Source organism: Schistocerca serialis, chromosome 10 (genome assembly GCF_023864345.2).
Source record: "Schistocerca serialis cubense isolate TAMUIC-IGC-003099 chromosome 10, iqSchSeri2.2, whole genome shotgun sequence".
In the NCBI taxonomy this organism is placed as follows: Eukaryota; Metazoa; Arthropoda; class Insecta; order Orthoptera; family Acrididae; genus Schistocerca; species Schistocerca serialis.
In genome coordinates this window covers 51300916-51315397 of record NC_064647.1, presented here as the reverse complement: position 1 = coordinate 51315397, position 14482 = coordinate 51300916, and the positions used below count along the sequence as shown (strand labels likewise).

At 49.5% G+C, this 14482-nt stretch overlaps 1 protein-coding gene across 1 annotated transcript in view; it reads right to left on the bottom strand.

Moving 5' to 3' along the window:
• LOC126425143 (cytochrome P450 4g15-like) overlaps nucleotides 1-14482 on the bottom strand; it is a 168074-nt gene that overhangs the window by 61551 nt on the left and 92041 nt on the right. Inside the window, exon 4 of the mRNA XM_050088090.1 lies at nucleotides 12793-13020. Within this exon, the coding sequence (XP_049944047.1) occupies nucleotides 12793-13020 (228 nt within the window). The remainder of the gene's footprint in view (nucleotides 1-12792; nucleotides 13021-14482) is intronic.

The window sequence follows — 14482 nt, the reverse complement described above, 5'->3', positions numbered from 1 at the left end:
GGGGCACTCCAGATGATACCCTCAGCTATGATGAACACTCACCATCGAGGACAACGTACTGGGTTCTATTGCTTAAGAAGTCTTCGAGCCACTCACATACTTGGGAACCAATCCGATATGCTCGTACCTTAGTTAGGAGTCTGCAGTGGGGCACCGAGTCAAACGCTTTCTGGAAGTCAAGGAATATGGCATCCGTCTGATACCCTTCATCCATGGTTCGCAAGATATCATGTGAAAAAAGGGCGAGTTGCGTTTCGCAGGAGCGATGCTTTCTGAAGCCGTGCTGATGCATAGACAGCAACTTCTCTGTCTCAAGGAAATTCATTATATTCGAACTGAGAATATGTTCGAGAATCCTGCAACAAACCGATGTTAAGAATATTGGTCTGTAATTTTGAGGATCCGTCCTTCTACCATTCTTATATACAGGTGTCACCAGCGCTTTTTTCCAGTCGCTCGGGACTTTACGTTGGGCAAGAGATTCGCGATAAATGCAAGCTACGTAAGGAGCCACTGCGGTAGAGTACTCTCTGTAAAACCGAATTGAAGGTCCTCTTGACATCTTGTGGTCTTAGTAATGCAGTCTGCGTTACCGTTCAGTTTTTCAAGTAACAGTTTGTATGTGGGGCTTTCCGGACCGCCTGCTTTGTTGGAAGTACGGTTTCTGTACATACACGGTAGCAACCAACCGCGTTATGAGTACAATCGGTTTGAACGTGTCCCGGTTTGGCGCATTTGTAGCAGACTGCTGCGTCTCGCCCACAGCGCTTAACTCTCTTTGCATAACAGGAAAGTGGGCTGGAGCACCACCGTGTAGCAGCCACATAACCCTTCGAATCATCAACGGCACTTCTTTCAGCAGGGGAGGAAAAGTCACCCGCAAGAAACCGATAGTTCCGGCCCGTTAGGCGTCGTGTTTGGAAGTGTAACGTCACCTGGCAAAACCCATATTATACGTGGTAAAAAAAAAATGGAAAAGAAAAAAAAAATTGAACTGGATGGTTGTAATTTTATTTATGCACGGACAATGATTGTGTGAACTTTATGTAATAAAGAGAAACCATTATGTGTTATGTTTATATTTGTATAGAATTATGTATCGATTTTTATAAATAATATCTGTGTCGGCGAGTACTGAAACCGCCACAGACGATTCTTATTAAATATCAAACAAGATGTAAACCAAGTATAAATAGTAGTGACCGAGCATTAATTTCTCTGTCGTCTTTTTTGACTTATGTGAGTAGGAAGAGCCTGTGATGCTATATTTTATGCTTGTATAGCATTCTTTTGTCAAGATTGAGAGAAAGACACCATTAGGCATTGATTTGTAAAGGTGTGTAAGAATTTAATCTGTCTCAATGTTTTGAATAGAGTTACTTAGTGAAAACTTGCATTATGATCTGTAATATGCTTGCCTGGTGTTTTATCCCATCCTTTTAAGACATTTTCAGCTATTTAAATATTATTCGTGGTGCAGAGCTGCGCTACGAACGAACGAGCCGCAGCCGCGGCGCATTCAAACTGCATTAAGTGAAACCAATCATACCGCAAAGAAGCGGACAGGTAATAGTGGACTAAAATTATTTCTTTCAGCTTTCGGAATTGCAGGGCAGAGCAGCAGATCTTATGATGTGTTTCACAGGTGAACGCAGGCTGCAGATGATATATTATTAACAGTGCAAAAAGATAATTTACCTTCACGACATAAAAGAAATCTTGCTGTACGTAGTTCTGGTCTGGCAAACATTATAGTAAAAACATCTTTTTCTCTGATAATAGTCTCATGTTCTCGTGTTAGTCGTGGTACTTATTGGTGTTTTACTGTTAACAAAAATCCACTGCAAAATTTTGATGTTGAACGAATATTGCGTACTGTAACATCATCATTGATAACGAAATAATTTTCAGTAACCTTTTCAGTAACTGTAAAGTAAGGAAGATATGTTGAACTTTATAGCGAGTTACAGTAACGAAACAATATTCCTTTAATGGAAAGCCAGATCCAGAAAAATAAGAATTTAATATATTTTGTTTTGTTGAAAATTAATGATCCAAAGAAAGTCACAGCACAGAATCCCTAAAAAGTATTTCAGGGCTCTTTTCGTAGCAACATATTAATCTCATACATTTATCAATATATTAGTTGTTACGCGAGCAATAACAAGCGAAGACAGAGAAAGAAAACTGGTCTCAAAATACAGTCGCCAATTATCCCGGCTCACACATTCCGGCTGCACCAATGCTGATGATTCGCTGTCACCATACCGTGGGAATTCTGCATACTATGCCAAGGATGGCTGTCACGAAAGTTGAAGATTTCACTCCGCGTAAAGGCGGCCTCGTCTGTGAATAGGACGGATGACACAAATCCCGAAACCGTCGTTGCCTGGTGAAGAATCGAATGACGAAACTGCTCTCGATGTGAAAAATCTGACGCTAGCAAGACCTACACACACACTGTAAGTGATACGGGTAGTAACAATTGTCACGGAGAATGTTCCACACGGTCGTCTGGCTTACCCTGCACTGGCGCGCCAACTGCCTGGTTCTGACACGGCGGTCGCCTTCCAAAGTGTGTGAGCGTATTGTCAAATCGCTGGCTCGGTTGCGGAGTGTGTTTCCGAGGGACTGCATCAGGGAGTCGAGCACGGGTCACGGAGCTGCTATGTTGTGTTGCGGGTAGCTCTGTATGCAAAAGGCACTATTATGGAAGTTCAAGTGTGGCTGCAAGCACTATTATTGTTTATTAATCAGAAGTGGATTCCGTGAAAAAAGGGTAAAGAAGTAATTAAATGTGAGCAGTGTCCAGGAAAGGAAGATGGAAGTGGCGGAAATGAGGATGCTGAGGTGGATGTGTGGGGTAACAAGGAAGGACAGAATTAGAAATGAATTTGTTAGAGGAACTGTGAAAGTGGGACCCACGGGGCCGCGCGACTGCTACGGTCGCAGGTTCGAATCCTGCCTCGGGCATGGATGTGTGTGATGTCCTTAGGTTAGTCGGGTTTAAGTAGTTCTAAGTTCTAGGGGACTGATGACCACAGATGTTAAGTCCCATAGTGCTCAGAGCCATTTGACCCACGGGGAAAAAGATACAAGAGAGCAGACTAAGGTGGTACGGACACTTACAGAGAAAAGGGGAAGAGTATATCGGAAACAAAGTTGAAGATATAAAGATTTAAGGAGCGAGAAGGAGAGGAAGACCGAAGATGAGGTGGAAGGATAAGATATCCGGGGACCTAAGGGAGAAAGGATGGAAGAAGGAAGAAGCAATGGATAGAGAACTATGGAGGAGAAGGATCCAGAAGAGCAACACCGACCCTACGTGACGAGGGACAAGGCGACGATAAAGAAGAAGAAAGAAGAAATGCTGCCAATTTGAGTAACCGCCCGTTTGCGTGTCGTACCGTACAACACCAATCTTCCCCGTCGTCTCCGGCCTCCCAGAACGAAAGTTATGGGGATCAGTAAAATATTTTACCACAAAGGAGAGCAATCAAGTGCCAGTGTTTTGTAGCGAGCGTGAGACATCGCGTTTCCGCATCATCAACAATCAGCCGCGTCACCACGTTTTCGCGCACGTTCGTAGAAGTGAGAAAGGTGAACTGTAACTTAAACTTCAAGAACAGTGTTTTATTATTACAAGTGTCAATAAGGACTGGTACCAGGTATCTGTGTGTACGTGACGAGCGTTAAGGACTTTCTTTCGACGATTCGGCTTCCGCATCATCAACAATCACCCGCGCCGTGTCGGTTAGGCGTACACTTTCCAACTGATAATCGTGGACACATAATAATGTGGACACACAATCATCAGCATTGCCTGTGTATCTATCACCGAAGGTTCGGCCAGAGTAACACTGTGTAACACGTGTGACAGACATTTACATCGTCAAGGATACTGTACAGTAATAAAGGAAGGATAATTATGACCTCTCATCAAATTAGCAAGAATGTTAATTGAGATCGACACTTACGACCTAATGTATAAGCAGTGCAACCTGCGATTTTCTTATAGTCTCAGAATATAATCGTTCACGCCAGACGTAGGACGGTGTTGCGTCTAGTGCCGAGTGGCTCCCCTAAGCCCGCTTGCATATTTCTGTACATAATTCTCCAGTGTGGAGCAGGAATAACACGATCGCCGCGAGAGTACCAAGTACGTGGCGTGGACATGGAGCAGGGTGAAAGAGAGAACAGTTTAAAGGACCCCCACCAGTTGTACCCCCGGGCGTGTTACAAGTGTTAATCACATTTTCCTCCGTGTCCGGTGTCCGAACGTTTCTGCGTACGTCTTTCATGATTTCCTGCTTGCTGAAACGACCCAGTCTCAGACAAACGGCTAAACGCTGTTGCAGACATTGAATGCTGTGGTTGTTGTCAGAGGGGATAGGTCTACTGATACAACTTTGCTGCCCGCCGCCTGTTGCCATTTATCTTTCCGTAAGTAAACACTGCTGTGGCCTTCTCCACCAGACATCACGGCGCCTACAGTATCAGCAACCCAACTGACAGCCTGCAGCGGCGGGTTGCCCGCTCGCAGGCACACCGAAGCACTACACAACCGACAGGCAATATTTATGAACGGCGACAGCAACGACCACAACCACAACAACACCACAGCAAAGACACCAGGGGCCACTACCGGCCCACATAAACACAAGGAAGAGGTCGTTGCAGATCCCGGAACTATTTTGACACGTCAAACTACGTGATGTAAAATAGTTCCGAGGTACTCATCCGCCGAAGCGCTATAGAGGTCAGCGCTCGACCGCACATCGGCATCTCCGGCGGTAATCAGCAAGGATACCGCACTTTGATTGGCCTTTCGGTTCTAATCGAAGTGTTAGGTATATTGCAGGTGCCAGCACCCTGCAGCGGTCCAGCCAGCAGCGGTCCCAGCCAGCCTCCAGCAGCGGCAGCAGCAGCAGCAGCAGCGCCCCCACCGGCCAGCCAGCCAGGTCGCCTCCCCCGCCAGCAGCAGCAGAGTGGTGCTTTGGCCCCAGTCTCCTTCATCGTTCTCCGTCCCTTTTACTCTGTGTCTCTCGTCGCCTTGCCCATCCCTCGTTTGCTTCTTTGTCCTGTCCTGTGTCTTTCCCCTTCTCGTAATGTCGACCCCACCACCACCACTACTGCCACAACCACTGCCATCATATACACATCCCCCTCCGCCGCCACCACCACTATCACGTGGTGTGCCGCATCGCTCCCCCCTCAGTCCATCCCCCCACTCCTCACTCTCCCATCTCCCTCACTATTTGTCGCCCCATCCCCGGTTCCTACCTCCCGCGCCTCCTCTGATCCCATCCCTCCACTCCCTCCCTCTGCTCCTTCCGTTTCTGCAGCCCCCGCTAGGGTGGTCACCCGGAGGGCTACGGCCCACACTCTTCGCCTTCGTCATCGTCGTCTTCACCGTCGCCTTCGCCATCGCCCTCACCGTCTCCGGTGCCAACTCCGGCACTGGGACTTTCCACTCCCCGCCATATTCCAGTCGCTCCCATCCCCCACACCTCCTCCGCCACCGTCAAGCGCCCTAGTGGCACCCCTGCCTCCTCTACTCCCAAAAAGGCTCCGCCTCGTCCCCCTTCTCCAGCCCATGATGCCATGGATGTCTCCCCACCTGTCCCTGCCCCCTCCTCCTCCTCCTCCACCCCCTCCTCCTACCGCTACCTCCTCTCCCGTCCTGATCCCTCCCTTCTTGAGGCCCGGAACCTCACCCTCTTCCTTCGCCAGAATTTTCTTGGTGCCCCCATCTCCCTCCTCACTCCTCGCCGTGATTCGGTGCTCGTCTCCTCCCCCAGCCCTACCCTCCACACAGATCTCCTTTCCCGCATCCCTGTCACCCGCTTTGGCCCTAATGCCTCCCTCACACCTGCTCCTTCCCCGCCTCCCTCCCGCCAAACCCAACCCCTGTGTCGCCCGTCGACCCTCACCGCCGTGATCACTCGACTTAGTCTGGCGATCACGGAGGAGGAGGTGTTGGCGGAGTTCGAGGCGCAGCCCAATCTGGAGGAGCGTGCGGTTCGCCACATCCACAACTCAGCCGGCCCTACCCGCCTTATGCGGGTCTTTTCCGAACACGCCCCCTCCATAGACCATCTCCTGAAGAAGGGTGCCCTTCTTTTTCACCAACGCTACCCTGTTGACCCTTCCTGTTACCCTCCCCAATCCCTCCGCTGCCAGAGGTGCTTGCGGTATAATGCACACACGACATCTGAGTGCTGTGAGGCCCCCACCTGCCCGCACTGTAGACAAGCCCACTTCTTACGGCAGTGCCCCAATCTCCAGTCCCCCCCCCCCTCCTGTAATACCTGTAACCTCCCTCATCCTACTTACTCCCAGAAATGTAAGGCCTGACCCCCTCCTACCACTCCTGAACTCACCGTTCCTGTCCACCATCTGGACACCCCCACCCCTTCACCCACCCCCTACCGCTGAGGACATCATCAGATTCACGTCCTTCAGAATGTTCACCCTTTTCAGCGCCCCCACACCCTCCAACAGATATCCCTCGCCTCCCGTTTCGTTTTCCACCTAAAAATGTACGCCACCTATTCCAACAACCAGGCCCATTTCACCTTCTCCCATCTTGACACCCTCGTCTAAATCCCTGTCATGGCGCGACAGCACTGTATCCTTTTCAACAACATCTGCTCCCTTCGCGCCAACAAGAACCTCTTCCTGCACACCCTTGCCACCCACCGCGTGGATGCCTTCCTCCTCAATGAAACCTTCCTCCAAACCCACCACACCGTCCACACTTCGCCCTACCTCCTTCACCGCTCCGATAATCCCCTCCCAATTGCACGTGGCGGAATGGCCATTGGTCACCACCGTCAGATCCCCATTCGGCTCCAACCTCTCCTTCCCCACCCCACCGAACACCTGATCCTTAGTCTCTTCTTCCCCGGCCTTACCGTCACCTGCGCCACCATCTATGTCCGCCCTAACTCCCCTCTTCCCTTCGACTTCCTCTCCCACATTGACTGTACCTTCTCCTCCTACGTGATCGCCGCCGACCTCAACATCCATAGTCGTTCCCCCGCCCAGCTACGGCGGTGGCATCAGTTTCTCTCCTCCCTTCAAGGCGACCTCATCCCCATCCCCCAGCACACCCGTCCCGAATCCAACTCCAATCCCAATGTTATCCTTTCCTCCCCTAACCTCCTTGGTCACATACCGGTGGATGTCCTAGAGCCTATTTGTAGCGACCATCTCCCTATCCTCCTCACCGTTTCAGATGGTCGTCGCCCCCTCCCCGACCCTCGTAATGACCCTCCCCCCAAGTACGTCCATGACTATTCCCGTGCCAACTGGAATGCCTACCGGGATACCCTCTCCACCCAGGTCAATAGCCACCCCTTCACCTACCACCACCCTAACGATGTAACCCACGCCACCTCCTTTCTCCAGCCGACCTTGTCAGAGGCCGTCGAGGCCCACATCCCTACTGTCGCCATCCACCCCCACTGTCCTACCCTACCCCCACAGGCCGTCCTCCTCCGTGAATCCCGTCGTCTCTACCATGCCTTTCTTCACACACGTGACTCGGACACACTACGACGCCACCGGCAACTACAGCGACACATTTGTAATTTGCTCGCGGCTAAAAAACGCCGGGACTGGTGACAGACATGCACCCGTTTAAATGCTACCCTACCTATGAACTCATCCAAGTTCAGGTCAGCCTTCCGTCGCCTTACCGGAACTAAACCCTCCCCCTACTATCTTCTCCATGATGATCACCCCTTCCATGACACCCTCCTAGCTCTCCGATGTTTTCCATCCCCGATGATCCCCAGTTTGATTACTCCCTCTTCCCAGATGTCCGCGATCGAACTGACACCTCTGTCCCTCCCCTCGCACCTGGTTTCCAGTACTTGGACAACATTGCACACACGGAACTCAATGCCCCTATCACTACACAGGATCTCATTGCTACAGTTCGCACAAAATGCAACACCACTCCTGGTCACGATTGTGTCACCTACCATCACCTTCGTGAAGCACCTGTCTCTTTCCTCTCCACCCTGGCCAGGCTCTACAATGTAGTCCTGTCCACCGGTTACTACCCCAACCTGTGGAAAACCTCCTGTATCCTGATGTTCCTTAAACCTGGCAAACCGCCGTCCGCTGTCTCCTCCTACCGTCCCATCAGCCTTACCTTATTCTTCAGCAAGGTCCTGGAATCTATCCTCACCCGACGCATCCACCAGCATCTCTACCAGCACAGTTACCCAGTGTGGCTTTCGGCCGTCCTTCAGTTCTGACGTCCTTCTCCTTCACCTCACTCATCTCTTTTCCGAACAGCTTAATTCCCGTCGCTCTGCGATCTTCCTCTCCCTGGACCTCGAACGAGCTTATGACCGTGTATGGCATTCTGGTCTCCTCTTCAAGCTCCAAACCTACGCCCTTCCCATTAACTACGTCCATCTGATCGGCTCCTTTCTCTCCCACTGTCCTTCCTACGTCACCATCCATAACACCGACTCCTACACATTTTTTCCTTCCACCGGTGTGCCCCAAGGCTCCGTCCTCTACCCCCTTCTGTACCTTTTGTATACGGCGGACATGCCGCCGCCATCACCCCCCCATCCACCTGCTCCAGTTTGCCGATGACACCGCCTTCCTTGCCCTTGCCCCCACCCTGCAGCGCTCCCAACACCTTCTCCAATCCCATCGTGACCGGTTCACCGCTTTGTGCAACCAGTGGTTGCTCAAGGTCAATCCCTCCAAAACCCAGGCGATCATTGTAGGCAAAACCACCCCTTCCTTCCGCCTCCTTGATTTCTATCTCACCGTCTATGGCCGTCCTATCACCCTCACCCCCACCCTTAAGTACCTTGGCGTTACCCTCAACCATCGCCTCTCCTGGACCCCCCATCTCCGGACAATCCAAGCCAAGGCACGCTCCCGACTCCATCTCCTCAAGCTCCTTTCTGGCCACACGTGGGATCTGGACCCCTCCACCATCCTCCACACCTATAAATCCCTCATCCGCCCAATCCTTTGTTACGCCCATCTGGCCTGGATCTCCACCCCCCCTTACCTTTTATAAATCCCTTCAAATCCTTGAACGCCATGCTCTCCGCCTCGCCTATTGCATCTGTCTCACCTCCCCCACGCGGATCTGGTATGATCTCATTCCGTTCCCCCACCTCCTCCTTTTCCTTGAAAGGGTACGGATCCTGCACACCTCCCGAAAACTCGATCCCCCTCACCCACTTGCCTCGCCCATCCTCTCCCACCGCCGCCCGCTGCCGTACCTGTATTCCCATGTCCCACCTGGTCTCCATCTCTCCACCCTCCTTACCCTCTCCCAAGATGGCTTCCGTCAGCTCCCCCTCCCTGATGATGCCCTCCTCCTCTCCATCTACCCCTCCCATCAACTTTGATCGTCCCCGCCCCCACTTCCTGTGTCCTTTCCTTTAGGCACCCTCCCTCCCTCCCTTCTCTTCCCTTTTCCCCCATCCCCTTCTTCCACCCCTCTTCCCCCACGCTACCCCTCCCGCTTCCTCCCTTCCCCCTATCTCCCCTGCCCATGGCATCTGCTCTACCCTATCCCTCTCCCACCCTCCCTCCTCCTCTCTTGGCAGGTCCCCAGACTCGTACACGGCTAGTGAACATTCGCGCGCCGGAGATCAACGCCTCGTATTTCTGTGTGCGCCGTCGTTTTGTGCTTAAGTGGTTCATTGTTATTCGTTTTGTGCACCTACATTCACGTGTGACAATTTTCGTCTATGTATGTGTCCAAGTGTCTGAACCAATTTTATCTTGGACTCTACGCCCGTGAACGGCTCCATGTATTTTAAAAAGTGTTTGTCTCCGTTTCTATGTCCACCATATTTTTTTCTTTCTAATTGTCTTCATTTGTATCTTTTGTGTTTCTCTGCGGCCAAAGAGCGGCGTAGTATGCTGCTGCTGTCCTGCCTGTAAACAGGTTTAAAAATAACAATAAAGGAAAAAAAAGCCGCACATCGGCAGTTGATCGACCGTCAGCAGACGTGGATAGCTGCTGCCCCTGCAGCCCGGCTTGAATCTTCTCGCTGATCTCTGGATTAGGCTTGGTATATCGGAGAAGTCTCTGGCGGAGACTAGTAGGAAATTATTTCTGTTGTTTTCTAAATTATTCTTGTATGTAGTTGTGATTCGAAGACGGATCTCTATTTTGTGTTGATGTGATACTTCGAGAATTTGTTTTGGTTAATAGAACAGTCCAATAAATTGTTTTCGGACTTTGATCGTTAGTTTCTTCTGCTTACGCAGACATAGCAAACACCATGTCGGCAAGCTCTCGATTCGAATACGGAACCATTGTGTACAACGCTGTATCACATTCACTACAAGCTGTGTCAGCAAGAGAAGTGAGCCGGACACACCATTACCAATTACAATGGCACTCCTGCGCTAGGGCGTAACGTATGAGGAACAGTACCACGCTCTTGGATGAAGTCATCCACTGTGGGCGCACGGTACAGCGCGTATTAGACAGCAGTCTCTGTAACAATGAATGATTGAATATACGGTCTCTAGCACGGAAACCATGCGTTTCCAGGCATAAGTCTAATGGACCTTTTGTGTTCCGTATCCTCCCATCGATCAATCGTTAGAATTTGTACACTGTGGAAAAATCAGCGTTTAGAATGAGTACGTAAAAGCGTCTTGTTTGTAAAGGGAAACAATCCTAACCTTACCGTTGGACAGTGGGTGCCGCATGAAAGACGTCACGAAGAACATCTGTTTCGGCTGACTCGTGCTACGCACGGCAAAAATGAAACTGCAAATATCTTCCGAACACCATAGGAAATACGCCTGACCCTTCTTCCTCGAAGGGAACGATCTATTGATACGTAATCAGCATGGTTTCAGAAAACGTCGTTCTTGTGCAACGCAGCTAGCTCTTTATTCGCACGAAGTAGTGGCCGCTATCGACAGGGGCTCTCAAGTTGATTGCGTATTTCTAGATTTCCGGAAAGCTTTTGACACCGTTCCTCACAAGCGACTTCTAATCGAGCTGCGGGCCTATGGGGTATCGTGTCAGTTGTGCGACAGGATTCGTGATTTCCTGTCAGGAAGGTCGCAGTTCGTAGTAATAGACGGCAAATCATCGAGTAAAACTGAAGTGGTATCAGGTGTTCCCCAGGGAAGCGTCGTGGGACCTCTGCTGTTCCTGATCTATATAAATGACCTGAGTGACAATCTGAGCAGTTCTCTTAGGTTGTTCGCAGATGATGCTGTAATTTACCGTCTAGTAAGGTCATCCGAAGACCAGTATCAGTTGCAAAGCGATTTAGAAAATATTGCTCTATGGTGTGGCAGGTGGCAGTTGACGCTAAATAACGAAAAGTGTGAGGTGATCCACACGAGTTCCAAAAGAAATCCGTTGGAATTCGATTACTCGATAAACAGTACAATTCTCAAGGCTGTCAATTCAACTAAGTACCTGGGTGTTAAAATTACGAACAAGTTCAGTTGGAAAGACCACATAGATAATATTGTGGGGAAGGCGAGCCAAAGGTTGCGTTTCATTGTCAGGACACTTAGAAGATGCAACAAGTCCACTAAAGAGACAGCTTACACTACACTCGTTCGTCCTCTGTTAGAATATTGCTGCGCAGTGTGGGATCCTTACCAGGTGGAACTGACGGAGGACATCGAAAGGGTGCAAAAAAGGGCAGCTCGTTTTGTATTATCATGTAATAGGGGAGAGAGTGTGGCAGATATGATACGCGAGTTGGGATGGAAGTAATTAAAGGAAAGACGTTTTTCGTCGCGGCGAGATCTATTTACGAAATTTCAGTCACCAACTTTCTCTTCCGAATGCGAAAATATTTTGTTGAGCGCAGCCTACATAGGTAGGAATGGTCATCAAAATAAAATTAGAGAAATCAGAGCTCGAACAGAAAGGTTTAGGTGTTCGTTTTTCCCGCGCGCTGTTCAGGAGTGGAATGGTAGAGAGATAGTAGGATAGTGGTTCGATGAAACCTCTGCCAAGCACTTAAATGTGAATTGCAGAGTAGTCATGTAGATGTAGATGTAGGAGAGAAACTCGATATACAGGGTGTTTCAAAACTACACCGTCAAACTTCGAGGCGATGTAGAGCGTGTTTTGAGGAACAAAATGAGGATAGGAACAGGTGTCCTGAAACGTCATCCAAGGACGCTACAGAGGGTCGGAGAGACAGGCGCCGGCGCCTGCGTGCTTTCCCCAGGGAGGTTCCTGTCGGGACAGCCCACTCGCTGTCGCACAGCCCACGTCTACCGTCGCGGAGCGAAGAGGTTCACGTCTCCTGTGAATTGCGCCAATGCTATCACAACTGTGTCAACAAGTGTCTATGAACTTGTGTTTTCTGGTCACTGTAGTGAAGCCACACTACAGCAGTGCTGAATTAGTATCAGTTCGCCACTCAGTAATCGTGGTTCATTTAGTGTGTTCTGAACAGCAAGTCCACGTGTCACGTGTGCACTTTCATAGCTACAGGCGAGCCTAGCGAGCAAACATAAATTTTTCTGTATTTAATAAAGTTCATAGTGTTCTAATTAATCGTGTTATCAGTATCCTTCTCATTACCCAAGAAGTCAGACGCAACAGTAATTTTGAAACACCCCGTTTACGCCTCACTTCGCTGAGGACTCCTGAAGATATCTCGCTGTTCGATGAGCACTCGCGGTGCGGGACAATGCACTATTTTTCCTACGATACAAATCTTAAAGAGACTCAGGGGTACATAAATAGCTGCGACAGAAGACCATGCCGTTCTCGGAACGTGAGTCGTTTTCAATCGACCTTACCTGCACGGTGGTCAGGCCGTCGTTCATCGCGGCAGATATCTCCTCCTCTGCCAAGGCATCTGGTATGAATTGGTCGGGGTCCATGCCGATGAGGGTGCTGAGGAAGTCCCGGATGGTTGCCAAGAACACTGGAGGGTGGATCTCGGTAACTGCACCTCTGGCCCTGGCGAGGCGCTCGCTCACGAAGAGACCACCGTCGTGGAAAGCCTCCAGGAAGCCATCCAGAATCTGTAACCCAGCAACGAGCTTACTCTCCAATTATAACTGGCAGGAATTTGAATTTATCTAATTTTCACGATAGAAATCAAAGTGTCTCGCTTGTTCGTTTATGCACTATGAACTGCAAGGAATCAGGAATTGTGTACCACAGGGTACTACCTTGGGTAATTTGTAGTGTCTAATATACATATCCAGAACAAATAAATTAGTGCAGACTTTTAGAGGTTTCCAAATCACTCAAAAATTTATCGTTGCAACAGCGCACATGCAGTACTTGAAATGATTACATTTACAGATCAATAACACAAACAGTTCTGAGGAGCACATATCGACCATGTTAGTACACTGTGTGGCCGCCATGGGCCCCAATGCAGGTGCTGCCTCTGGCATCTAATCGGAATGCTGTCCTGGGAAACGTTGCGTTACGCCTGCTCAGCCTCTTCACGCACCTCTCTAACACTTGTTGGCTGACCAGTCGCACAAGTCACTTCGCTTCCCATCACATTCCACACGTGCTCGATTGGAGACAAGTCTGGGGATATAGCTCTCCAGGGAAGTTTCTGCACATCTTGCAGAGCACATTCAAATTCGTGGGCAGTATTTGGGGGAACATTATCCTGCTGGAACAACACATCACCTTCGTGTTGCAACGACGTCAAAAGAACAGTGGTAATAATATTCTGCACATACCGGGCGCTGGTTACCACGCTCTCCACAAACACCTGAGGTGAACGAGAGTTGCAGCTCGTCGCACCCCAGTTCATAAGTCCTTTGGTGGCACCAGAGTGTCTTGGGCGAATGCTCTTTCAGAGACAGTGCTCACCAGCGCTCTGCTGCTGCTGTCGTGATTGGAACTCCAATGCACTTAACTACTTCACATAACATTTCTCCAAATGCAGATTCTTGTGGAATGTGCTTTCTTATATGACACGTGTTCTTTAAGACCAGTTCTTTTTTATTAGTGATATCGGGTAACATATTCAAGTGTAAGCGAAGTCTCTCAATGTCTAGGTCATTTTTGAAAAACTCAGTTGATTTTTCCAAAATTTTTTCAAGTGTGTTTACTAAAAGCAATCACTCTTGTTCAACTGCAATGACCTGTGTGAGTCCAGTTGAAGCAAACCGCTCAGTAATGCAAGTTTGCATCATCTCACAGACTTCAATGTGAATTCCTTTGGGGTTTTGAAAGTGTGCAGTGAGCTGGCTTCGTTGTTTTCATACTTCTTTGGTATACTTCGACTCCGAGGAAGCAAAGGATCGTCAGCTTGTGAAGGTTTTTCTTTTAAACACAATTCCCAGAAGTGTTCACAACTAATCAATATACAAATCAAGCCCTCATATACTTTTCCAGATCAACAACACTTAGATGAGAGCATTGAATTTTGTCATTGACATTCTCTACAGCAGGCTCATCCAAGAATTGCGGCCGGCGGGCGCCAGGCAGTGTAGTTCAGCGCCCCGTGCACGGCTG